Here is a 26,253-nt window from a genome sequence, read left to right as displayed (position 1 = left end):
ATCGGGAGGCGAGAGCCACATCCAGGAAAGATCTTGGAGAGCCGAAATCCCCCCTGAAAAAAAGAGGTCTCAAAGAGGACGGGGACCCCCCTGACTGCACTAAATTGCGGCGTGAGAGAGGAATCGCCAGACCCACCACAAAAGGAGAGGCCGGAAGAGGACTTACTTGTGAGTTTGGAGGGGTTTTTAAGCAGCTAAAGTTTGCCAGTGGGGATATGGGGAGATTTTCAAGTGCAAGGCTGCAATTGTTGCAGAGGGTGTCCACCTGTGTGTGGAAGGGTTGAGGTGTTTGGCCACTGGACTTTCTCTTCCGAGGGCTCCTGCCACAGACTGGATCCCTTGTGTCTGTAAAGGATCCTGCAGTTGGGTCCTAATGGGTTAAGCCTCCGGGAACGTTGCCCTGGGCTTGGCCAAGTGAATTTAAAGATTCTGCCAATTGGTGTGTTTGCTTATCACTGCCATTGCTCTTGTTGTTAAGCTTATATGGCGCTTTATTTATTCAGTGCATTTATATCCCTCCTTTACCCTCCAAGGAGCTCAAGGTGACTTACATGATTGGTCCCCTCCTCATTTAATCCACACAACATCCCTGTGAGGTAGGTTAGGCTGAGAGGCAGTGACTGGCCCCAGATCACCCAGCGAGCTTCATGGCCCAGTGGGAATTTGAACCCTGGTTTCCTGGGTCCTAGTCTTTCATTCTAGTCACTACACCACACTGGCTCTCATTACAATGTGGGGAAACAAGACAGGTCCCTGCCCCAAAGAGCTTGCAGTTTCATTTATTATAAAGAGGGTGTGTAGTAAAGCTAGTGTTTGTTTAGAAGCTATTCCTTGGTCAAGCAACAAGAGTGAGGCCTTGTGGGTAACCAGCAAGCCACAAGGACCATGGGAAATAAGTTCTGTCCCTTTAACCCCAGACTAACAGGCTCCCAGGGTGTGAAAGGTTTATTATGGGAAAGGAAACCTCTGATTTAATGGAAGGTTTGACACCTGGGTCCGGAGTTATGTGCATTCCCCCCCCCCCTGATGTTATCTGGCCTTGATTGCCTGGGAATGTGTATCTGAGACACCCCACGGGATGGAGGAACCCCTTTGATTTAGGCTCTGGGTTCTTAACTGGCCCAGCTGCCAGAAGTTAGATTGATTAGCCTGCACGCCCGGTCATTGGAGAATTTGAAAAATAATCAAGAGTTATGATTGGTTTTGGGGGGGTTCCAACCCACGTGCAAATTGGGGATAAAAGATCTGGGAAATGCTGAAATTCCATCTAAGTGACTGTCCTTACATCCTTTGTGATGGAGAATTGCGAAAGCCTTTGAATGCGGACTTGAAAGGACTCTAACTATTCTCTCTTTGTTTCGATGTGAGTATGTAAGTTAGTTAGACTTTGCGATGTTCTTATTTTTCTTGCCTGTAAACTACTAAAGAAGTGCCTGCTATTTTAGCATGTTTTCTTATGTTCTTTTAAAATAAATTTTAAAGCAAGAAACTGTTTTTTGTTTGTGTGCCTTTCCGGGGGAATAGCTAATTCCTAGCCTTACGCTTAGTTACGCTCTACCGTAGAATTTCTGTCTGCAGGTCTGTGGATACAGCTTGTGGAGGGGGGATAACCAGCAATAACGGGGCACAGCCTTCTCCCTGGGTTGTGGCTCTGGGTTCCCCGGAACAGAGGGAGTGGTGGCAGCCTTACCCGTGTTATTTTGTCCTGTTCTGTAAAAAGTAAACACGCCTGCCAGCCCTGCTCAAGAAACCTGGTCTGGCCGGAGAGCAAAGTCAGGTGAGGGAGGAGCGTGTGGCTGGGGGCGAAGGTTTACCACAGGGTGTCTTTCTAGCTTGGACACTGAAGGGATTGACTGAGGCCCTTCTTGTGGGTGCCTCACACCGCTTTTAGTGTGGTGGCACCCACACTTCGGAATGAGATCTTCAAATTGAGAGACTGGATTACTGCAATGCATTCTGCGTGGGGCTTCCCTCCTACTTGAGCTGAAGGCTGCGGCTGGTGCAGAATTGCTGACGGGAGCCAGCCCTGTGTCTGCTGCTGAGCCTGTGCTGTTCCCTGCCTGAACCAATTTCTCTGTCTTCCTTCCAAGTAACAGCCCCTGCCTGTGTGCATTGAAGAGTAGATGGGACAGTTAGGCTCTGCTGGGGATAAACAGCAGGGGAAAGCGAGTTATGCTTTCACATTTCATGGTGTCTGGCTGGGCACTCTTGGACACAGAATGCTGGTCTGGTGGAGCAAAATTTCAGAATGGTGGATTTATTGGTTCTGGGTGCGGTCCAGTCTTAGGTTGGAATTAGGGTAGAACCTGGACTAGGAACTGGAGGGTAGCTGTGGTGATCTAATGCTTAGACCACTTTCACACTTGTCAACAGAGGTGAGTTTTGTAGGTGTCTGCAGTATAAACATAGCATTAATACAGGCTAGCATGTGCATTCAATTTTTTAAAAAGAAAAACATGCTTCATTTCTGCTTTCTGTCACATGTCAGCAATGTTTGTGCCTGCTCTGAAATAGCATGGAAGTGTCTGAGCAAAAGGGTTGCCTCGGAAGAGGCATTCTGTCATTCTGCAAGCGCTGTGAACAAGTCTCTTAAAACTCTGTTTACAGAGCGGAGATAATGCTCATCACTTGGGAATGATCTGTGTCATGGTCACCCTCATCACCACATAGACGGGGCAAGGAAAACATCTCCGGAACGGCAGGCATCTACGTGTACACAACATGCAAGCACCACCCTTTCCCAGCCTTGTCTTGGAGTTACTGGCAGAACGATGAGCAAATTCCAAGGAGCTCCATGAACATCAACGGGGTCCAGAAATCGTGTGGATTTCTCTCTAAGGCAGGAGGCATCCTCAGAGAGATGAGGTGCTCTCTGGAGCAGCTGCTCCCCTGGGATGCCCCTGCTTCCCCTTGAGGCCACCAGAAGCCCATGTCTGAGCATATTCTGGGATGGGCAGAGCAACCTGCATGACACAATCCCTTCTGTTTCAACTCTCTTTCTGCCTGGCTGCACAAGTCGGACAGGCTCTGCCAAGTCTATTCTTGTTGCCCAGTGTAAAAACTTGGGACTGCTGGGCATCCCGTCTGTTGTTCTGCTAGCCTCACCCTGCCCTCTGCCAAAATGCCAGGGTTAGATCCAGGTGCTCGCTCACTACTTCCTGGAGGAAAGCCTGATTCTTCTGGATTCTGGCAGAGCTGGACTGAATTCTATTTGTGCCGGGAGCTGAATAGCCTCTGCATCCTTAACTTTCAGGATAGATCAAAATAAAAAAATTCCTTCCAGTAGCACCTTAAAGACCAACTAAGTTAGTTCTTGGTATGAGCTTTCGTGTGCATGCACACTTCTTCAGATACACTGAAACAGAAGTTGCCAGATCCTTCTATATAGTGAGAAGGTGGGGAGGGGTATTACTCAGAAGGGCGGTGGGAATGGGAGATTGGCAGGTAGCTGAGATGAGCCTGTTGACGACTCTTAACGACTGTAATAGGTCTTACAGGAAAAGGCAAGGGGTGTTTCAGGATAGATAAAAGACATAGCACAGCACACAGTTCGTGCCCACAAGAGGCAGGGATGGCTGGCCACCAACTTGGATGGCCTTAAAAGAGGATTAGACAGATTCATGGAGGTAAAGGTAAAGGGGTCCCTGACCATTAGGTCCAGTCGTGGCCGACTCTGGGGTTGCGGCGCTCATCTCGCTTTACTGGCCAAGGGAGCCGACATACAGCTTCTGGGTCATGTGGCCAGCATAACTAAGCCGCTTCTGGCGAACCAGAGGAAGCGGTACCTATTTATCTACTTGCACTTTGAGGTGCTTTCAAACTGCTAGGTTGGCAGGAGCAGGGACCGAGCAATGGGAGCTCACCCCATTGCAGGGATTCGAACTGCCGACCTTCTGATCAGCAAGTCCTAGGCTCTGTGGTTTAACCCACAGCGCCACCCGCATCCCCTTTAGACAAATTCATGGAGGAGGGGAGGGTTATTGACAGCTGCTAGCCAGGATGGTTGTGCTTCACTGTCAGAGGCAGTCTGCAGGCTCTGAATGGCATTACTAGGGCTACAGGTCAAGAGGGTGCTGTTTTACCCAGTTTCCGCTTGTCGGTTCCCCATTGAGGCATCAGTTGGCCCCTGTGAGAACAGGATACAGGTGTTGATGGACATTTGGCCCAATCCTTCCCACTCCTCTTTATGTCCTTGTGCTGTCCTGTTAAAGGTGATCTGTTACATAAGGATTTGAAAGGAACGAGGTCAAGGCAGACTTTCAAAAGGGGCCATTTTTCATTCATCCCCGGCAGAATAATGCACCCTCTTCCATTGAATGTTTATGTAGCAATAAAGGGGAAGAGATTTATTACCGCACAATAGACTACTATGACTAGAGTCCACATCACCAGATGCGTGGAGCGTTGGTCTCATTCTGAGTTGGAAGGTGAGAGAATGGTAAACAATGGGACATAATAGCAAATAAGTACAGCCTGTGACCCTTCAATTACAGGCTAGACCTATGCAAATTAAGCAGTGACCTGCAGTAATTGGTGGCGGAACAACTGTATTTGCTGCTAAGCAAATTAACACCTAAAGGGGGACAGGAAGCCATTATTTTCCTCCAGTCCCTGAAGAACAGAAACACACTTGGTTATTTGCTCCAATTTGCTCGATGAAGGCAACTTTCCAGGCGGCAGCAGGATGTCTAGGGAGATGGAAACATTCTGAATTTGTGCCTGTTGCTTCTTTGTCCTATGTAGAATGCAGGAAGGCAGGAAGCAGGGGTGGTCACCAGCCTAAGGTAAAGGTAAAGGGACCCCTGACCATTAGGTCCAGTCGTGGCCGACTCTGGGGTTGCGGCGCTCATCTCGCTTTATTGGCTGAGGGAGCCGGCGTACAGCTTCCGGGTAATGTGGCCAGCATGACTGAGCCGCTTCTGGTGAACCGGAGCAGCGCACGGAAACACCGTTTACTTTCCCACTGGAGCGGTACCTATTTATCTACTTGCAGTTTGACGTGCTTTCGAACTGCTAGCTTGGCAGGAGCAGGGACCGAGCAACGGGAGCTCACCCCCCGCCAACCTTCTGATCGGCAAGTCCTAGGCTCTGTGGTTTAACCCACAGCGCCACCCATGTCCCTGGTCACCAGCCTAGGCAGCTTTAAAAGAAGACGGGACAAATTCATGGAGGATCAGGGGGCTATCGGGGGCTACTAGCCACAATGGCTATGCACTGCATCCACAGTCAGAGGCAGTGATGCGTCTTCCGAATACTAGTTTCTAGGAACTGCAGGAGCGGAGATGGCTGATCTTGTGCTCAAATGCTGCTTGTGGGATTCTATGCAATTGTTAAAAATAAAGGGATGACCTCTGGTCCACCCTGGCGTTCCTCTGACCCAAGAGTCGGGTGGCGCAGGCTGCCTTTGCTCTCCTAAACTCTCCCATTCAAAGAGGCAAAGCTCTTCTGTGTTACATGGAAGGGAGAGCAAGAGGCAAAGACTGTTGCCAGGGTCAAAGCCGGCGCCAAAATGAGAACACAGCCCAGGGCATCGGCCACAATGGCTTGGCTGCAATCCTAGGGCCTCTCTGGGGTGCCTCCTTCCCCGACATCCAGCCACAGGTCATTGAAGCCAGAGGAGCAGCTTAGGGGTGGATTTTACACTGGCCCATCCGAACATCCTTCTGTTTTGCCATTGCTTCGCTGTCACAGAGTGGAGAGCCAGTGTGGCATAGTGGTTAGAGCGTGGGAACAGGTCCTGAGATCAGGGTTCGAATCCACAGACTTGCCCATAAAACGCACTGGGGTGCCTTTGTGTGTGTGTACCACTACCTTGACCTTGCTAACAAAGGTCCGTACAGTGGTACCTCGGGTTACATACGCTTCAGGTTACAGACTCCGCTAATCCAGAAATTGTACCTCGGGTTAAGAACTTTGCTTCAGGATGAGAACAGAAATCGTGCAGTGGCAGCAGGAGGCCCCATTAGCTAAAGTGGTGCTTCAGGTTAAGAACAGTTTCAGGTTAAGAACGGACCTCTGCAACAAATTAAGTACGTAACCAGAGGTACCACTGTATAGTTCAAGCTCTGGTTTTCCCAGTAGTGAGAGCTGGACCATCAAGAAGGCTGATCGCCGAAGAATTGATGCTTTTGAATTCTGGTGCTGGAGGAGACTCTGGAGAGTCCCATGGACTGCAAGAAGATCAGACCTATCCATTCTGAAGGAAATCAGCCCTGAGTCCTCCACCACCGAGGAGGCCCTCTGTCTGGTTCCCTGTAACCTCGTTTCTCGCAATGAGGGAACCGCCAGACGGCCCTCAGTGCTGGACCTCAGTGTCCGGGCAGAGCGATGGGGGTGGAGATGCTCCTTCAGGTCTACTGGGCTGAGGCCGTATAGGGCTTTCAAGGTCAGAACCAACACTTTGAATTGTGCTTGGAAACGTAGCTAAGGTGGTCCTGCTAGGGTTGCACTTTGCCCCTCTGACCCACCACAGCTGTGCTTCACAGACAGGGAGACCCTGGCTCAGCTACGGTACAGTCAGCATGGGAAAGGGAAGCCGTGAGCAGCAGACTGTGGGACTGGCCTGGGATGTCATCCCGTCCTGACTGAACAGAAACAGTTTCATAGAATAGTAGAGCTGGAAGATGCTCAAGAGGGTCATCTAGTCCAGCCCCTTGCAATGCAGGAATCACAGCTAAAGAATCCCTGACCAATGTCCATCCAAACATCCCAATGAAGGAGAGTCCACCACCTTCCGTCCCACTGTTGAATGGCCCTTACCTTCAGAAACTTCTTTCTAAGGCGGAGTCAGAATCTACCGGTAATTCCCACCCTCCAGAGCAGGAGGAAACAAGCTTGCTCCATCTTCCATGGGACAGCCCTTCAGATATTTGAACGTGGCTTCAAATATTCTTGAGAGTCCCATGGACTGCAAGAAGATCAAACCTCTCCATTCTGAAGGAAATCAGCCCTGAGTGCTCACTGGAAGGACAGATCCTGAAGCTGAGGCTCCAAGACTTTGGCCACCTCATGAGAAGAGAAGACTCCCTGGAAAAGACCCTGATGCTGGGAAAGATGGAGGGCACAAGGAGAAGGGACGACAGAGGACGAGATGGTGGGACAGTGTTCTCGAAGCTACCAGCATGAGGGAGGCAGTGGAAGACAGGAGGGCCTGGCGTGCTCTGGTTCATGGGGTCACGAAGAGGCGGACACCACTAAACCAGCACCCCTACCTCGCAGGGCTGTTGTGGGGATTAAATGAGGGGGGTGGTGGGGAAACGTGTCCGCCGCCTGAAACTCCTTGGAGCAAAAAAACCTGCTGTATAAATGCAGCTAAGGACACGAGCTGCACGGGGGAGATCCACTTTCAGCAGCAGGAGTTTCGGACTCGCACGGGACGGAAAGGACGAAACCTTTGCAGGCGCAAACTTCACGCATGCATCGTGCAAGGGCCGCTGGGGCCAGGGCGGCTTCCTCGCGAGTAAGCGGCATGCGAGGCCCCGATCCTGCGCCAGCTGACCTCCGGAGGCCAGGCTCGTGCGGAGCCCCAGTCCAGCGAGGAGACCGCCTGGCAGCGCAGCTTCTACTCGCGTGTAGCAGCGCCCCACGTGGCGCCCCGCCCGCCCGGTGGGCGTGGCCTCCCTGGTTGGAGCGCTCCCCATTGTGACGTCACGGGGCTTCCAGAAGCCTCCCGCGGCCGGGTGGGCGGGTCGAAAACCGGCACGCGAGCCAGCTCCGGCCAATGGCGAGGGCGCACGCGGAGGGGCCAATGACAGGCGAGAATGGGCGTGACTGGCTGGCAGCGAGGCCAATCGAGGAAGCGAGAGAGAGAGCGAGCCGGAGGGAGGCTGGGGAGGGGAGCGGGGCGGGGCGGGGCGGAGCCGAGGGGGCGGAGCTTCTCCTCCTCGTTCTCCAAAGGGAGCGGCGTCTCGTCGAGATGGGCAGCGGGCGGGGCCAATAGGCGCGCGAGGGCGGCGCCGGAGCGGGCCGTTGCTAGGCAGGGGCGGGCGCCCGGCCCCCGCGCGCCAGAGGGCCCGGCCGAGGGAGGCGGGCGGGACGGGACGGGACGGAGGTGAGTCTCGCTCGGAGGGGGAGGCGGAGGAGGGGGGGGGAGGCGGCGGCGCCCTCCGGGGCGAGGGGCGAGGAGCAGGGGGCGGGGCTCTGGCTCTGGCCCCGCCCCCAACGCCCCCTGGAAAAGGCTGGTGGGCTCCCCCCCTGTGGGTAGATATGGGGGGGGGGACACACACACGGATAATGCCCCCCAGGGACTTGTCGCCCCCTCCCCACTTTGCCCAGGCCGGGCTCCAATTACTGGTGGGGGGGGTCTCCTGGGGGGGGCGGGGATGTCGCTCCCCCCAGCCCAGCTAAACTGACATGATGCCCATGGACGTCTCCGCTTCCCACTCGGGGCGCTTCCCCTGCCCCCCCCAGTGCCAGCTGCGAAGTGTTGGCAGAGCCCCCCCCACCTCGCCAGGGGTGTCTAGTGGGCCTTTGCCCGCTGCCAGGAGGGGCGAGAGTTGACTTCCCTGCTGCGGGCGGGGGAGGGGAGTGGGGAGAAGAGGACGACCCTCCCCTTCCTCGAGCAGGGCAATTGGGGGGTCTCCTGGGGGGGGGGTCCTGGGGATGTCGTCCCCCCAGCCCAGCCAAACTCCCCCCTCCTCCTCTTCCACCCTGTCTGTCCTGACATGATGCCTCTGGACGTCTCCTTCACTTCCCAGTCCCAGCTGCAAAGTGGGGCAGAGCCCCCCCTCGCCAGGGGCATCTGGAGTGCCAGGGCCAGCTGCCAGGAGGGGAAAGAGTTGACTTCCCTGCTGTGGGGTGTGTGTGTCAGGGGGCGGAGGAGTGGGGAGGGGTCTGGGGGCGGCCGCTGCTGCCAGCTCCCTCTCCCCTGGCGCTGCTGCCTGTGTGGGCACCGGGTGGGCATGGCTGGCGATGATTCACCCAGAGTGTAATCATGACATTTCTGCACGCTGACTCCCTGCCGTCTTTGTCGTCGTCGCTGGTGGCGCTGGAAGGGTCCCTCTGCCTGCCCGAGCGAGCGCACGGCATTCCTGCCTTGCCTGCCTGCCTGCCTGCGGGTGCCTGTGCGCGCTCCAGCCCTTGCTTGCTTGCTTGCTCGCTCCCGCACACTCTGCGCGCCTTGACCAAACTTGGGCTTTGAGCGCTGCTGCTGCTGCCACCACCACGAGTGACTCCCTCCGCTGATATGCCAGCAATTCTGCTCTTCTGGAGCCGCGTGGAGAGGTACCCGCTTTCTCTTCTCCGGATCGGGGCTCCGCTCTCCCTGCCCGTCCTCAGGCAGGGGATGTGGAAGAACACCCTCCTCCCTGGGGGTCCGGCGCCAGCTGCATCCCTTCGGGGTCGGGGCCAGGCGGCTGTGCCTGCCTCTGGTTCGGTGGTGGGTGAAATGCCCCTTTGTTTAGGGGGCAGAGGAGCTGCTGCCAGCTCTGGAGACATCTGGTCCTCTGGTCCGGTCTGGGCTTCTCTGGAATTTCAGGGGACGGCTGTGGATTGTTTGAGAAGGACCATTGTGTGGCTGTTTGTTTTTTTTTGTCTGCCTGGGGTGGCCGCTGGGTGTTGGGGACTCTGAAGCGGACCAGGTGATTGGGCAGTGTGACCGGGAGGGATCCCTGGACGGGGATCTCTCAGGCTCTTCCTTGTGGCTGCTGCTGCCTGGGCTTCGGATGGACGTCCAGCGGCAGCCGAGAGTGGCTTTTGGAGCAGAGCGGCTACCGGAGCTGCCTCTTAGCTCAGCGGTGAGGTCTCCTGCTTACTTGCGCTCACTTGGGCGCCAGAGTTTCAGGAAGTGGAGTGACTGCATGCGCAGGTGCTAGTTAGACTCGGGAGTCAGCGTGGGGCTGGTGCTTTTGACATGTGCTTCGGGGATGGATGCTATAGGGCTGCGGACGCTGAACTTCACCCAGCGTCAAGCAAGAGTCACTTTCCTTGGCGTTTTCTGACACTGGTGGACCTCGCAGGGACGGTGTTAGCTTTGAGCCGGTTGTCTCTTGTGTGGAAGCCTTGAAGTATGCATTTTTTTTGGGGGGGGGGAGAGGGTTTTCGAGAGGCGGACTGTCTCCCCACTTAGGCTTAAGAATTTGGCACCTTCTTTTCAAACGCCGGTTCATTGAAGATGCCAAGCCGACTCCTGATGACTCTGGGGGCTGAGTTGACCACCCATTCCCTGCCCTGTTCTGTCCTTCAGGGGGGAGGATCGCCAACAGGCTGTCCAGCGTGGGGCTGTGCACCTGCTGCTCAGTCTCTGAGGATGAGCAGAAGGGTGAGAGACCCCCCCCCGCTCAGCTGGGCAGGAAGGCTGGTAAGGTCTGCTTTTCAGTCGGAGAAACCAATTAGAGGAGGAATCCTGACTGTCGAGTGATTTCATTGAGCATTTTCTGTGGCAAGCGGTGAGGGAGGGGGCTGCGGGAAAGCGCAGGAAGGGAAGCTTCTGGGAGGCTGCTGCCTTGTGAACCACCGCTGCTCCCCAAATTCCCTCTGTGGGGGAGTCTTTCGCCCTCTTCCTGAACAGCTGGCTTCGGAGTCCAGGTGTGCGTGGTGGGTCCAGGTGCCCTGTCCGGCTTGGCCAGCTCTTCCTCCTGGCTCTGGGGAGGGGGCTGCTTTTGGAGCCTGGCTGCCGTGGTGAAGGGGCCTCCGCCTCCATTCCCGGGCAACTCTTTTAGCAGCGGCTGCATCTTGGAGCTCCAGGCCCCGCAAGCCATGTTCCGGATCAAGCTGGAGCCTTTAAAAATGAGCGCCTGGGCTATGAATGTGTTTGTGAAGTTTCGGTAAGTGGCTGGCCGCCCTGCCTTGCCTGCTTGCGTTTGCCACGCTTGGGTGGTGGTCTGTCTGCTGGCATCCATCTTTGTCTCGTGTGCCGCGTCTGGCATCTGCTGTGGAGGGCGATGGATGGGGAGCTTGAGGAGGGCAGCCTGTGCCTCTCTTCTGTCTCCCCCCCCCCATCACTCCCTTTGCCGGAGGATCAGAGGGTCTCCCTGGCCGCCTGACCCAGCTCTGACATTGCCCAGGGTGGGGGCAGGATGAGGGGCTGGAGATGCACACTGATTGTGCTTCAGAGGGACCAGATGCTTAGTGGGTGGTCTTGGGGGTCCGGATCCCTTTGCAAAGGGGCTGGGCGGGGGTCGCCTTGCATTTCCCCTTTGGCTTCCAGCAGAGACTGAGTCCAGTCTTTTGTGTGTGGATTTATCTGTGGAAAGGGCTGGTGTGTGTGGTTTTGTGTGTGTCCTGGGGGGGGGGGACTGGGCTCCTGCCCCCTTCCGCTCGAGTAGGGCTGTGCTGCCCAGGGCTTCCTGAGAAGCGCGCTCAGGCTTGCGCTGCTGAAACTGTGCATCTGTCTCCAGGTGGGAGGGAGGGGGTTATCCAGGGACCGAGTCGTGTTTTACCAAAATCTGTGTGGGGTGCTGCTCCGAGAGGATGGTGGAGTCGCACGGTGACCTATGAGGCTTGGCAGTCTTCCCTGCAGCTTGACGTCAGGCAGCCCCCACGCAGAGAAGATCTCTCCGCTCTTGTGGTGCCTGTCGGAGGGGGGCCCCTTCCACATGCCCTTCCGAGCTGGGGGAGCTGCGGGCAGGATCAGTCCTGCTGGGTCACTGCTGAGGCTGGGGGTAATCTATCCTTGCTTCCCTTCCACCCCTCCTTCCTGCATTGCAGGGGCTGGGCTACACAACCCTTAAGGGTCCCAACTGAGTCTACGGTTCCTCCGCCAGCCCCCCCTTTCCACCAGTGGAAGCCCAGGTGGTTTGTAGTTCAGAGGAGAAAGAGGAAGGGGACTCTATCTTCCCGGCCCTCCTGCCCCTGCCCCATCCAGGTTTGCCCAAGGGGCTTTGCCCCACTGTGCCCTATGAACCTGCGCCCCTGACTCTCCTGCAGCGCCGCAGGGGGGGCGTGTTGGGTGCAACTCCTGGATCTCGCCCGCTGCCCTTTAACCTAACGCCCGGGGTTGCTTATGCAGACGGGCCTCTCAGAGGCAACCTGCGCATGGCTGCTTAGTGAGCCACCGGCCCCTGTGCTCTTGGAGGCTCCCTCTCCAGAGAAGACGTAGAAGTGTAGAGCTGGAAGGGACCCCAAGGGTCATCCAGTCCAACCCCCTGCTTGACTGGCGATCCCCAGCGGTGGTCAGGAATCCTGGCCAACAAAGGTTGTGCCGAATTCAATTCTGCAAGGTGACACCACCCCAGAGAGGCTGGGAGCAAGGAGATGCGCTCCCCTTGGAGCCTGAGTCCATGCCTTTGTTCCTGGGCCCTGCTGGTGGGCTGGAGCCTCATCCTGTGGGTGAGGTCCCTGTCAAGCTGCCATGCCAAGCCTCCGAGACTTGGCAGGGAACGTCTGCTCCGGCAGCAGCTTGTAACTGTCGCTGCCGCGGATTCCGCGTTCCTTTCTGCCAGTGTGTTCCAGAGCTGCTACCTGCCGCCAGGTGAGCCACTTGGCCTGGGAAAGCCCTCCCTCCCGATGCAGCCTGGCATTTCAAGCCCACCTCCCGTGGGCCGCCTTGTGCGCCTGCCCCCTCCCTCCGTGGTCCCCGCGTGTCTAACAATAGAAACTCCCACCATGATGAGTGGGGCTGAGGAGCCCCGTCAGCGCTGCCCCCACCTGCTGGAGCCTTATTTCCAGCTAGTGATCTCACTAATTAACAGAGGGAATTGGCTGCTTCTGTGTCAGCAACTCTCTTTCTGTCTCCCGGCTTACCCTTCAGAAGATGCTTCTCCGGGAAAGGGCTGAGCGTGATGTGTGGGGGTGCTCTGGGAGCCATGTGTCAGCGGCCGTGGGGCTGGCGGTGAAGGGGGCACCCACAGTGGGCCCTTAACCTTCTGCCCGGCAGAGAAGGAGGGGCTCAGCCGTGCGGATGCAGAAGGGGGCGTCTTAGGGGCTTTGCCTGGCCAGAGGGGTCTGCAATTGTGACGTCAGAGTCAGCGTTGGGGTCGTGGTCGGAGTGTGGGACGAGGGCCCGGGAGAGACCAGGGGTCGAATCCCCACTCTGCTATGAAGCTCACGGGGTGACCTTGATGGAGTCAAGACCTTGGAGACTGAAGCTCACTGGGCTGGTCGCTACCTCTCGGCCTGGCCCCCCTTGCAGGGCTGTGGTGGGGATTAAACGAGGAAAGGGAGATAAATATACGGGGAACTTTGGGGCCTGGCAGGAGTATGCTGGCTGATGGAGGCGCTGTGACCCTGTCCTTCTGTATCCCAGAGCAGCTTCAAGATTTCCTTGCAGCTTATCCCAAACTGCCCCACTCTGCCCTGTGCTTGTCCTATCATCTCCTACGGAACTCCCTGCCCCAGGAGGCAGCGGGGGCAAGCCACCTAGAGGACTTAAAAAGATAACTGGGCAGCTTCATGGAGGAGGGGGCTATCGAGGGCTCCTGGCCTTCCGAACCCCAGTTGCTGAAAACCCCAGGAGGGGAGAGAGCGACCCTTGTTCTTGGGCCAACTTGCTCATTCCCATAATGGGCACCCCATTGGCCACCGTGAGACCAGGATGTTGAACAGGGTGGGCCCTTGGCCGGATCCAGTAGATGCTCTTCTCAGGTGCTTATGGCAGGGAGAGACCCTGGGCTTCAGAGACCCAAGTCTTTGTCTATTCTGGCCGCAATCACTCCATCAGCCTCAGTTCCCCATCTGTGAATTGGGCATAGCAGTGACTTGCTTCACAGGCAAGAGACCTGACCTGTTTCAAATTAAAAGTGGCTGCAGGTGTTTCATCCTGTGACCCCAGGTGCCGCTGGAGCCTCTTGGAGGAACTTGGGACAGGCGAGCGCCTGGTTGCTTTGTCAGAGGAACGTTTTTGGGGAGAGAGGAAGGAGGGCACTGCTGGTGTGTGGGAGGCTGGGGTGAGGAACTCCCCCAAGAAGCCCCGAGGAACCTGGCGGGGTGGGAGGCCATGAGCTGAGCAGGTAACAGGGACGCGGGGGCCGAATGGGAGAGTTTTTTTCCTGCTACGGCCTCACGTGTGACCTTCACAGAGCTGTTCAGTTTTTTGGAGGAGGTTGTTTCCGCGCTGTGTGTGTGAATCTCTTGGCAGACATCCAGTCGATGGTTGCTAGGGCTGGAACGGGTGCAGTCTCTGTGAAAAGACTCCTGCTTTTGTGTTTTTGTGTGTGTGTGTGCAATCTATATATATAAAAATGTAATATAGGGAAGACTGTGAACTTCATCAGTCTAGCAACTGAGTGGGAATGGGTGCTTAGCATTTCCTGACAAAATTCCCCCTGAATTCCCCCCTGCTTATGCAAAGGTCGTTGGGAACCAGTTCGGACTGGGAAATTTGCAGGGGGGGGGGAGTGGCTGAAGCAGCTCCTCCTGCAGCTGCCGGAGACTTTTGCATCTTTGGGTGGGGGCCCCGGAGATGGTTCTGGTTTGGCCCAAGATGGGCAGTCGCTGACCTGGCATCTTATTCGGAGGTCAGGATGTGATGTGGCCGTTCCAGACGCTGGGATGAGAGGGACGGGCAGGGAGGGTGTTGTGTGCATGTTGGTGAGAGAGCCCTTGAAGTTCATCAGAGTTTTGCAAACAGCGGAAAGAGAGGGGAGTTAGCAACAGGAAGTTGGATCCCTGCCTGAATTCTGAAGTTCTGCAAAGGAAGGAATTTGGAGTCTTGGACTCCCTTTTGTGAAGGATTTCATCTGCTCTGGCGCCTGAAAACCAAGAGGATCTGTCTGGATGTGGGTCTGAGACCTTTGCGTGGGGTGGACAGTGAGAAGCTGACCAGCTCTGGCAAAGCAAGACCACCGTCCCTTAGGTCTGACATGCCCCCTTGCTTACCTGGGTGTGTCCTCTCTGGCTTCCTGGTCACTTCCTCTGGCTTCCCTCTGCAAATCGCAGGCTCTCCTCTCGCTTCAGCTGGGCTGGCGCTTACTTTTAAAAATAACTCCCCCCCCCGCCCCCCATTGCAAGATGTCTCTGTCTAACAGCTTCATCCTCTGCCGTCTTTCCGCTGGTACATGGTGGGAACATGTCCCCGCGTGAACTCCCAGTGCTGTATTGTTCTAAAAAGTTCTTTTAAGGCAATCTGCAAAAGCACAGAAGGGAGAGAGAAAAGCTGGGGGAAGGAATCCTTCCTTGGCTAATTAACCTCTCGTTCTGCTTCGTTATGAAGCCTGCTTTGAATACATTCCGCTGCCCCTGCCTTCTTCCTCCCCCTTTTGGGAACGCTGAGACCGGCCAGGCGCTAGGAAGGACCGCCTGCCGCCTCCCTGGCCGCACGCTGCCCTCGACATACGCACGGCAGCTGCTTTTCCGCTGTCCGGTCCAAGGGCCGCCAGTTCTGTCCTTCCCAAGGCTCCTTCCCTGCACACCTATTTGTGGCCTGGCAAAACCGGCCGCCCTCTCCAGTTACAGCGTCACGTGGTGCTGCCTCCAAATAACAACACTGACCACCCCTCTCGCTCGCTCTGCATTCTGCCCCTGTGAATTGTGGAGCAGGAGGGTGAGTCAACCGCCTTAAAAATCCCTCCCCCAACCCAAACTGCTGACAGATCCAGAGGGGCAGCGGGTGGCAGAGCTCTGAGAGGCCTCCCCCAGGACTCGGCCTGGACGTCGGGGTGCTAGAACCTCGAATCCCACCCCCCCTCAGTAGCGCAGGTTGGTGCTGAGCTAGCGGGCAGCCGTGTGGACGGACTGACCGGGGCTGGAGTGGGTGTGGAGGAGCCGTTCAGTGGTCAGCTTGGAGTCCTTTCTGACACCCCCTCTCCCTCCTTCTCCTCTCCCTCCCCAGGAATAAAGAGTCTGCGGCAGCGGCCGGGACTGTCTCCACCACCAACATGGGGAAGGACTACTACAAAGCACTGGGGATCCAGTCCGGAGCCAACGAAGACGAGATCAAGAAGGCCTATCGGAAGATGGCCTTGAAGTACCACCCGGACAAGAACAAGGACCCCAACGCGGAGGAGAAGTTCAAGGAGATCGCGGAGGCCTACGATGTGCTGAGCGACCCCAAGAAGCGGGCCGTCTATGACCAGTACGGGGAAGAAGGTAAGCGGGTGGCCGGGTCTCTTGGCTGGCCAGGGAGCTTGCGGTTTATTTGGGTGGGTGGGTGGGGGTCTAAGCCTGCCTCCTGTCCACAGCCCCTCCCTGCCCAGCTGCAGGCTTGCAGGGCTCAAGACCCCACATCCAGCCTCTGGCCTGATGTGCTGGAGAGAGTGTCTTTGCCTGCTTCCCTGTGATAACCTTTGAAGGGCACCTGTGGAGGCACCTCACTCACCTGTGCGGCAAAGGCGGCTAAGTGGGGAGGAAAGCCCCCTTGTGGGCCTGGGCTGTGGGAAAAGCTGGTGGCAGCTCCCTGGAGAAACTGGCGCTTTTAATGGCGCTGCTTGCAAGGACTTGGTTCCTCCCGGAGTGTGTGGAAATGCACTGGCACCGTGATCTGTGGGTGCAAACATCTTCCCTGTGGCATAATTGAGGCTTGGCTCATGCCTTCTCCTTCTCCTCCGCTTCCTTTTCAGTACATGCTGCCGTGTGTGAGTGAGTGAGTGAGTGAGTGAGTGAGCGAGAGAGAGAGAGAGAGCCTTTCCCAATTTTAGTAATAGCTCCTTGTTTCATAAGCAAACCCAGCCTGTTGGCAGGGAACATGTCAGGTTCTGCAGGAGGAAGGGAACTGCTGGGAATAGCAGTGGTGTTAATCAGCCGGTCCTGCCCAGGACTTGCTGAGCAGAAGGTCTCAGATAAACAACCTCCAGCAGAGTTTATCCAAATTCTGGCCTGGAAATGCATGTTCTTTGATGGGAACAAGTGACACGGATTGGGTGAAATTGCATGCATTTGCTCTATGTGAATCTACTTTCTGGAGTATAGTTTGCAAACTAATTTGGAGGGGCAGCAGGGGACGTTTGACAGGGGACACGGAAACGGGTTTGGGGGCTCCTGGGGGTGGGCCAGTAGCTGATGCCGTGACTTCTTGGGGCATTCTGCTGGCTCCTTCCCTCTCTCCTCCTTGCAGTTCTACAGTTTCTCTGCCAACTTAAGGGCTAGTCTTCTTTTTTTAACGTGTGACCAAAGTTTGGCGAGGGGCCGGAGGAAGATGGGATGCTCTCCGGGGAAAGCTTTGAGATGCCAGAAGGAGCATCTGGCTTCCAGTTTTGGTCTGGAAATAAAAGCCGGGATCTGGCAGGTGTTCTCTGCCGCCTCCTGGGACTTGGGTGTGTGTCTCACGAGGTCACAGTTGTGATTGACAACGTGAAATTGCTGTAATTTCAGCTAAAAGCTGCCATTCTCTTTCCTGAGGGAATAAGTGAAGTCCTTAGAAGAACCCGGCCCCATTTAGATGCTTTCTCTCTGGGATCCAGTGGTTATGGGATTAAACTGAAAGCTCTGGCTGCTAAGGAGGGAGGGCGGAGCAGGCCCTCTGGGAGGCCAGAGAGCTCTCTTGGCCACGCTCCGTCCTCTTCCTTGGTGGGGCCAGAGCTGTGGAGGATGCTGCGCTAGAATGTCTTGCTATTAAAAGCTTTGCAGCTGCAGGCTGGCTGCTAAATGGGGACCCAGAAAGTGCTGGCCTGGCCCTGCTCCTCTTTGCAGCCTCTCAAGCTCCCTGTTCTCTCCCCAAGTTCTGGGCTCCTGGCACCCCTGTCTCCCCTGGGCCTTTTGTCCTGCCGCCTGATCTCCTGTTGGGCTTGGAAGCATCCAGCCTCACCCCCGCCCCCCCCCTCAGTCTCTTGCAATAATCCTTGCTCATCTTTTAGCTTAGAGGAAGCCCCCTTGCCAGCACTTTATGAATCATGGAATTGCAGAGTTAGAAGGGACCCCGAGGGTCATCTAGCCCAACCCCCTGCAACAACAACAACAACAACAACAACTTATTAATTATACCCCACCCATCTGGCTGGGTTCCCCCAGCCACTCTGGGCGGCTTTCAACAGAATATTAAAATACAACAATCTATTAAACTTTAAAAGCTATTCAGGAATCTCAGCATCCCCGACAGGCCCCCATCCAACCTCTGCTTAAACACCTCTGACAAAGGAGAGTTCACCACCTCCCACAGGAGTCTGTCCCACCGTCCAGACAGTTGCTGCTCCTGATGTTTAGTCAGAATCGCCTTCCTTGTAACCAGCCTTGTTCTGAAGTACCAAATTATGCCAGCTGTAATCTCAGTTTCCCTGATTCTCAGCTGGGCTCCTTGCAGTGCAAAACCTTGCCAAGACGTGTGGTCTGGTTAGGCCATGGGGAATGGGGGTGTCTTGAAGGCCCTTTAAGGGGGTGCAGGAGGGCTCTGCTGAAAGGCAAAGGACCAGCGCCCTGGGGTCACGTACGGCTTCAGTGTCCTGCACTGTTGGGTTCCTGGCCCTGTCTCTGGGGAACCTGTGAAGAGGCTGCTGGATGAGGCCAGATGCTCCTCTCGCCCAGCCTCCTCTTGTCCCTGGGACCAGCCAGATGCCCAGATGAGAAACCCACAAGCAGGACGCACGCATAAGAGCCCTCTCCTCTCCCGCAGCCTCCAGCAGATCTCCCTCAGGAATCCTGGAAACGGATTTCTTAAAGAGGCTGGGAGCTGTAGCTCTGGAAGGGGTAAACTACAGTTCCCAGGATTCGTGGTGGTGGTGGAATAAGAAACTAAGAAGCGCCTGCTGGATAAGGCCAGTGTCCCACCTAGTCTATCTTTTTTTAAATAATATTTTTATTAGGAACAGTTTATCAAAAATACGTCATCCTCCTTCCCCCCACCCCGTTTCCCCCCTCCCCCCTCCCCAAAAAGAAAAAAAAAACCCACCCTCTGACCCTGCCCCAGACTTCCCTCAGCTCCTCTCTCTGGTTTCTCAGCACATGTTGTTCTCTGCATATTATAAAATTGCGAATGGGTATTCAAAACCTGCCAAGGAGTCCAGTTCATTTTGTTGTTTCTTTAAATACTTTGTAAAAGGTTCCCATTCTTCTTTAAAGTCGCAGTTGTCCTTATCACGTAGGTTGTGTGTCAGTTTCACCAATTCCGCAGAGTCCATCCATTTCCCTTGCCACAGTTCTTTGGTGGGGATTTCCTCGTTCTTCCATCCTTGTGCTGTTAAGACACTTGAATGGCCCACCTGTTCCAGCCTCCTGTTCTCACAGGGTCACAAGAGCCACTCTCCTCTCCTGTGGTCTCCAGCAGAGCAGAGCCGTCCTGGCTAGGAGACATCAAATGTGCGGCCAAGTTCTTGGCTGGCCAATTCAGGCTGCCCAATCCTGCTTCTCTTAGTGAATTTGGTCTGTCTGTAGCACTCCTTTCCAGAGCACCTGCCTGACTGTCCCCCGCTCTCTCTCTGGTTCTCTTTCAGGGCTCAAAACCGGCGGTGGCTCCTCGGGCACCTCTGGGAACACCTTCCACTACACCTTCCACGGAGACCCCCACGCCACCTTCGCCTCCTTCTTTGGGGGCTCCAACCCCTTCGACATCTTCTTCACCAGCGGCCGCTCCCGGGTCTTCAACGGCTTTGACCACGACGACATGGACATCGACGACGATGACGGCGGTGACCCCTTCAGTGCCTTCGGCCGGTTCGGCTTCAACGGGCTCAACGGCGTCCACCGCCGCCACCCGGAGCCCATCCACATGCGCCGGAAGGTGCAGGATCCTCCCGTGGTCCACGAGCTCAAGGTGTCCCTGGAGGAGATCTACCACGGGGCCACCAAGCGGATGAAGATCACCCGCCGGCGGCTGAACCCGGACGGCCGGACCATGCGGACGGAGGACAAGATCCTGAACATCGTCATCAAGCGCGGCTGGAAGGAGGGCACCAAGATCACCTTCCCCAAGGAAGGGGACGCCACTCCCGACAACATCCCCGCCGACATCGTCTTCATCCTGAAGGACAAGCCGCACTCGCTCTTCCGGAGGGACGGGACAAACATCATCTACACGGCCATGATCAGTCTGAAAGAGGTGCGTCCGCGGGCCGAGGAGGGCGGGGTAGGGGCTCTGCGCGTCCCCCGTGGGGCTGCTGGTGCCGCAGACAAGAGGTGGGCACCGGAAGGCAGGGGCTGGTGGCAACGCGGCTGTTTGCTGCCCCACTCCGTCCTGGCAAAGGCTGCCTTTTGTGGGGGGAGCCCCTTTCCCGCATTATCCAGGATTTTGGAGGGTGCAGTTCCTTTGGGATAAAGGGTGCACTGGCAGCAAGGGCTGCTTGACAGCGCAGCTGGGAAAGTGGTGGGCTTTCCTTCAGTTTTCAAGCAGAGGGCGGAAGGCCTTCCGCCAGGGATTCGCCGGCTGTGATTCCAACATTGCTGGGGGTTGGGCTGGATGACCCTCGAGGTCCCTTCTGTGATATGTGGTGAAGCAACATGACTTTTCAGGAGGAAGCTTCATGCCCTGAGGTGTACAGGCACCCAAAGAAAGAGGATAGCCTACCCTAGAAGGGGTTGAAGAACCCCTGCATTGCTGAGGGTTGGACTAGATGAGCTTTGGGGGTATCTTCCAGCTCTGCAGTTCTGTGATTCCTACAGAGGGAGAGTCCAGTAGGCCTGGGCAAAGAGAGGCAGGGTGAGGGCAAGCCTTCTAGATGGGCCGGGCGGCAGCTGCTTCCTCCAAAATCAGGAGATGAAATGAAATTGAGACATGTAAAAAGTTCCTCGATTCTCCCCTTTCTTGGAAAGATGCTGCAAGGTCGCAGCTGTTAAAGGAAACGATAAGATTGACTTGTTTACCACCTCCCCACAGAACGGGCCTTTGTCTGATGGAAACAAATAAAATAAGCCTTTTGTTACAAGTCTACCCCCCTCTCCCGATTCCTCAGCTTGTGTGTAGTTCAGTCTTTGCACAAACTTTTAATCTGGCTGAAGATGTGAGCCTTGTGCTCCTCTTAAGGAGAGAGACGGAGGGCAAGTTAGGGGGAGACGGGATGCCTCTGGCGCTCGACAGGTGGGGAGGGGGCTCAAGAGGATCCCAATGGATCCCCTGAGTCTTCACCTTTCCCCCCTCTCTCCTACCAACACCAAATTATTCTATGTTTTCACCCTTTCCCAAACAATTGCGCTGGCACACGAGCTTCTGCCTTTTACGCTGCATCAGTGCTTCCCAAGCTCAGGTCTCCAGCTGTTGTGGGACTACAACTCCCATTATCCCTGACCACTGGTCCTGCTAGCTAGGGGTGATGGGAGTTGTAGTCCCACAACAGCTGGAGACCCCAGTTTGGGAAACCCTGTGCAGCATACAGGAAATATGTTTAAGAAGCTGGCGTAGGGATCAGGCTGTGATGGTGGGATTGGGTCACAGCCATTGGACCCGCATCCCTGGCCCCCCAGCTCATGGAGTGGCCTTGGGCATCTGCCTCCCTCCTGGCTTAAGCTGCCTTGCAGGGCTGTTGGGAAGACGAGTGCCCTGGCTTGCATGGCTTGGAGAGAAGGAAGACTTTCTCCAAGCCTCTGAGGGAGCTGAACTGCATAGCAAAGCCTCTGGCTCCACCTGCAGCATCTCCCTGGCCTGGAAGTCATCTAGCACTCTGCACGGTGTCAAGAGACAAGTGATCTTCAGCCTCCCTATGGCATGAACGCGGGTGGCGCTGTGGGTTAAACCACAGAGCCTAGGACTTGCCGATCAGAAGGTTGGCGGTTCGAATCCCCGTGATGGAGTGAGCTCCTGTTGCTCGGTCCCTGCTCCTGCCAACCTAGCAGTTCGAAAGCACACCAGTGCAAGTAGATAAATAGGTACCACTCCGGCAGGAAGGTAAACGGCGTTTCCGTTCGCTGCTCTGGTTCGCCAGAAGCGGCTTAGTCCTGCTGCCCACGTGACCCGGAAGCTGTACGCCGGCTCCCTTGGCCAATAAAGCGCGATGAGCGCCGCAACCCCAGAGTCGGCCACGACTGGACCTAATGGTCAGGGGTCCCTTTACCTTTACCTTACGGCATGAAAGGGGCTTTCCAAGGAAGCTGGGTCCTGTCCTCTTGCTCAGTGGCAGAGCTGGACTGGCTTGCCTGAGGGCTTCAGGCCTCAGTGAAGGAGAAGCTTGCCTGGTCTTCTCCCCCCCCCCCCCAAATCTCTCCCATTCCTAGTTCTTCAGCTGGCCTTCCTCCTCCAGCTTTCCTCTTGGGTGGGAGCCATTCGAGGCCATTTGCGTATCTGCTGTGAAATCTCTCTCCTTCGTGCTCGTTGGCGGATGAAGCCCCAAGGCGGGTGGATTTTCCCAGAGATACTGTGGGCTGGAACAAATTTACCCATTCCTAAAAGTCTGCGGGTGGCTGTTTGGGAAGGGGGAGGGGGAGCTGGAGACACAGCGGCTTCCAAGCCGAAACACTGATAATTCTGGGCTGGTGTGTGGGGCCATGGGATACGTCTCTCTGGACCCACAGACCTGAGGGAGAGCTTTAAAGGGGTCTGAACAGGACAGAATGGGGCTGGAAACAAGTAAGGCAGCTGCATCTCTTTCTCCCCCCAATAATAATAATAATAATAATAATAATAATAATAATAATAATAATTAATAATAATAATTTATTATTTATACCCCGCCCATCTGGCTGGGTTTCCCCAGCCACCCTGGGCAGCTTCCAACAGAATATTAAAATAAAAAACCTATTAAACATTGGCATATGCAGCCTGGAGCACTGCCAGCCAGTTGCAAGGTGCCACCAGGACCAGATGATTTGAGCAATCTGACCCGGTCTCTTGTCGAAGCAGCCGGGCTAACGTGGAGGAAGGTGGGACGGGACTCCTTCTCGATGCAACATCTCGCCCTTATTTCATCCTTTGAGCGCAACATCTGTCTCCCAGGAAGAAGGCAGCATAAAAGCAAGCACATTGCTTGCCGTTAAACTTTGGAACTCACTTCCACAGGGGGCAGTTATGTTCTGAAGGCTGCCTTAAGGCCTCGACTTCATGTCCCTAGTTAGGAGCTGCCTCTGATGTACCTGGGGAAGCCTAGCAGACCTGCAGAGTCTCTGGGGAGACAGAGCAGCCCGGAACCTCAAGGCTTGCTCCTCAGGGTCCCATCGGGAGAGGGGCAAAGGGCAGCCTAGGCTGGCTCCAAAGCGGAGAGACTCAGCCAGTTTTATGTTCCCTGCTGTGCAATTACTGTATTTTTCGCTCTATAAGACGTACCTTTTTCCTCCTAAAAAGTAAGGGGAAATGTGTGTGTGTCTTATGGGGTGAATGCAGGCTGCGCGGCTAAGCTAGAAGCCAGAACAGCGAGAGGGATCGCTGCGCAGTGCTCCCTCTTGCTGTTCTATCTTCTGGCTTAGCCCCTCAGTCCCTTTCCCCACCTCCCGGAAAAGCCCCCAAGAGCCGCACTCCCTTTAAAAAGCCGCACGGAGTGTGTGTGCTGCTCGTGAAAGGATGCATACAGGTTCTGCTCAGCGCTCCCTTTAAAGAATATTTTTTTCCTTGCATTCCCCCTCTAAAAACTAGGTGCGTCTTATGGTCAGGTGCGCCTTATGGAGCGAAAAATACTGTATGGGGGATAGGGAGAGACAGGAGGGTGCCGAAGGGAGCGCCCTGCCACCTTCCTCTTTCCCCACACTGGTCAGGGTCAGGGCAGATCCTTTGGCCGCTCTCTTTCTGCGTTGGTGGGTAAAAATAGCCCTGCTTCAGGCCTGTCTCTGCTGCCTCCGCCCTTCCAGACCATTATCCTTGAAGCTGGCAGGAGAGGATCCTCGAAAGTTTTAACTTCCTGGAAGTAGCATGCATCCCCCCCCCCCCCGCCGCCACACTGAAAGCCGAAGCCGCCCCCTCCCGCGACTCTTGCTTTCATGAGCTTTGGAGGCTGCTGGCTGCCAACCGGGCAAAGGCCGCTGTGTGTGCAACAGCTGAGCAGGCGCTGGAAGCCACGGCCGCCGCCCCCCCCCCCAGTTCTGGTTCCCTTGCTGGGGATTAAGCCGTAAAGCCTGTCTAAATTTAGCCTGTGCTGGCTCATTTGCTCGGGCTCAGTGCAGGTTGCAGGCTGGAATTGCACAATTCTGCCCCCCAAGATGTTTCCTTTTCTGATCCTTTGAGGTGGGGTTCAGGGGCGATATAATAGAAAGGTTCTGAAAGAAAGTGCATTTTTTAAAAAGCAGGTATTGTGTGCACCTGGCGGCTGTTCCCTGAGCCTGCCTAAAATAAAGCTGTGCCACTTTTATTATCTGAGTCTTGATATATATTTTGCATTGTTTTAATTTTTTAAGCATTTAATCTTCTCTATGTTCCTTGGTGTTTGCATGTCACCTGTATTGCGTCGATTTGTGCATGAGCAACGCTTCTCCTCCTGGTTGCAAGCCCTGCGCCTGGCCTAACCCTGCCTCCTCCTCCTTCTCTTGCAGGCCTTGTGCGGCTGCACCGTCAACATTCCCACCGTGGACGGGCGCGTCATCCCGCTGCCCTGCAACGACATCATCAAGCCGGGCACCGTGAAGAGACTGCGTGGCGAGGGGCTGCCCTTCCCCAAGGTGCCCACCCAGCGCGGGGACTTGATCGTAGAGTTCAAAGTCCGCTTCCCGGACAGAATAGCCCCCCAGACCCGGCAGATCCTCAAGCAGCACCTCCCCTGCTCTTAGGGCCCCCCTCCGGGCTGGACGGCCCCCGGCCTCCCTGCCAGGCCGGCCACCTTGCCTTCTGAGCAGCAATACTTCACGCACGGGTGCTGCGGTCCACTCGACCTTCGCGATGCACGGGGAGGGGGAAGCGCCCCTGGCTGCCCACCCCATCCTCCTTTTCCAAGAGACGCTCTGACCTGGCTTGTGTGCGCACTCCCTCTTTTGCCCCACAGCCCGGCTGGCACCCACCCACTCGCTCTCTCCCCCTCTCCCTCCCTCTTGAGCCTGGCACAAGCCTCGAGACCCCTCTCGCAGATCCTGGAGGGTTTCTACTGGGCAGTTTGACAAGCAGCCGGGACGTGGCTACCCCCAACCTGCTCCGGTGTAAATAGGACCCGGACTTCTCTCCTGCTTCCTGTGGACGGTCTGAGGACCTCTCTAAGCGACCCTCTGCTCTGGCTGCCACTGGGCAACGTGCCAAGGAGCCGTCCGATCCTGCCTTGCAGAAGCAGGGCCCGTCCACACCTGGACTGGGCCCCCACGGTGCCATTCCTCCGTCGCTGTGTGCCTCCGCGGGGAACGGAGAAGGCCTGCTCCTGCCCTCTGCTCCCGCACCACCTTCGCTTTGGAGCCCACGAGACGTCTGGGCTCTGCGGAGCCAAGCTCACCTGCCTGGGTGGGTCTTCCAGCCGGTGTGCCAACCTGCCGCGTTTGCCACAGAGCTCGAGGCCTGCTTGGCTTGGCGGCTCCTGGGTTTTTGGTTTTTTTTACGCTTAATAGAAACTTTGCAAGGGTTGCTTTCTACTGTCCAGTGTGGTTCATCTGAGCGCTCCCTTTCTTTTGCGGGGGCCAGGGATGGGAGAAGCCGGCCTGAGAAGGGCGCAAGCTACGTAGGCCTCAAGGTTCAGAGCCAGGGTCCGAGGAGAGGTCCGAGGGGGGTGTACGTGTGCGTGGCTAGGGGCACGGGGGTGCCATTTTTCAGGGAGATCCGGAAGGGCCAGGCCAGCGTGGGGAAGAGGAGGAGAGTCGCCGGGAGACCTGCTTGTGTGGTGCTTTATTTTAGAGGCTGCATTTTAAAAACTTTTCAGAGGGACATTTTCAGAGAAGTGTTTCTTATCCTCTCCAGCTGAGACTTTGCTCCACCCGCAGGGACGTCTCTGGGAAGTGGGCTTGGCTTCCAAAGGGTTTTGATGCTGTTTTGCAAAAGCACCCTTTCTCCTACCCACCCACCCCTATTAAAACCCCTCCCTGACAAAACGTGGTGCCAAAACCTTGGGGTCCCTGACTTCCGTTTCGCCTGTCTGGAAGCTGCTTTCTCTGACTTGAAACGGGGGCGCCTGCCTGGGCTGCCCACAGCAGTGCCCCGGGGGGTAGGGGTGGCGGTGAGCAGAGTGACCGCCTGCTTCAGCCTGGCTTTTTTCCTGAGCTGACCCTCGACTTGCCCTGTGGTTGGGCAGAGAGTCTGGACGCAGCGCAGCGGCTGCTGCTGCTTCCTGTATAGCTGTACAGAACCTCACACTTTGGGTCCTTTTAATGTGCAATTTTTCTCTCCGAGGAGATTAAAACTGTTAACGCAGTGTTGAACTTACCAACCAGTTTGAATGGTTAAGACAATGCCTTTCTCCCCCCCCCCAACGTGTGTGTGTGTTTTTTAAAACAAATACAAAAAAACTCAGGCTGCTGGTGGAGGTTGGCAGGGCTGGCGGGTGAGAGCGGGGCTGGGAGGAGCGCCTCTGGGGTTTTTCTCCGTTTCAGGGAGACCCCGAGTGGTTTTATAGCGGTTTTTTTGTATTTCTTTATTCTTTTGTAATGTCCCGTATTAATATTTAAAGAAAATAAAGTATTTTAAAAATA

General features: G+C 55.8%; 1 protein-coding gene across 7 annotated transcripts; it reads left to right on the top strand.

Moving 5' to 3' along the window:
• Positions 1 to 26,253, top strand: DNAJB5 (DnaJ heat shock protein family (Hsp40) member B5). Of its 7 annotated transcripts, none has more exons than XM_081213060.1 (4): positions 1 to 168; positions 15,707 to 15,963; positions 19,236 to 19,840; positions 24,187 to 26,253. In XM_081213060.1, exons 2-4 carry the CDS (start codon positions 15,753 to 15,755, stop codon positions 24,418 to 24,420), a joined length of 1,050 nt encoding a protein of 349 aa, XP_081069186.1. In that variant the 5' UTR covers positions 1 to 168; positions 15,707 to 15,752; the 3' UTR covers positions 24,421 to 26,253. The 7 variants fall into 7 exon arrangements, with proteins under 7 accessions (XP_081069186.1, XP_081069185.1, XP_081069183.1 ...); XM_081213059.1 differs by lacking the exon at positions 1 to 168 and adding an exon at positions 7,967 to 8,050; XM_081213057.1 differs by lacking the exon at positions 1 to 168 and adding an exon at positions 8,857 to 9,222.

This window comes from Podarcis bocagei, assembly GCF_964188305.1.
Source record: "Podarcis bocagei genome assembly, chromosome: 11".
Classification (NCBI taxonomy): domain Eukaryota; kingdom Metazoa; phylum Chordata; class Lepidosauria; order Squamata; family Lacertidae; genus Podarcis; species Podarcis bocagei.
Note: the sequence above shows the minus strand (reverse complement) of the source record. Positions and strands in the feature narration are given on the sequence as shown.

What these genes read in the sequence shown, in the direction of transcription:
- DNAJB5 (XM_081213056.1), top strand. Translation starts at nt 10,696, where the DNA reads ATGTTCCGGATCAAGCTGGAGCCTTTAAAAATGAGCGCCTGGGCTATG. An exon ending in AATGTGTTTGTGAAGTTTCG is followed by an intron (nt 10,764 to 15,706) that starts GTAAGTGGCTGG and finishes CTCCCTCCCCAG; the next exon opens with GAATAAAGAGTCTGCGGCAG. An exon ending in CCATGATCAGTCTGAAAGAG is followed by an intron (nt 19,841 to 24,186) that starts GTGCGTCCGCGG and finishes CTTCTCTTGCAG; the next exon opens with GCCTTGTGCGGCTGCACCGT.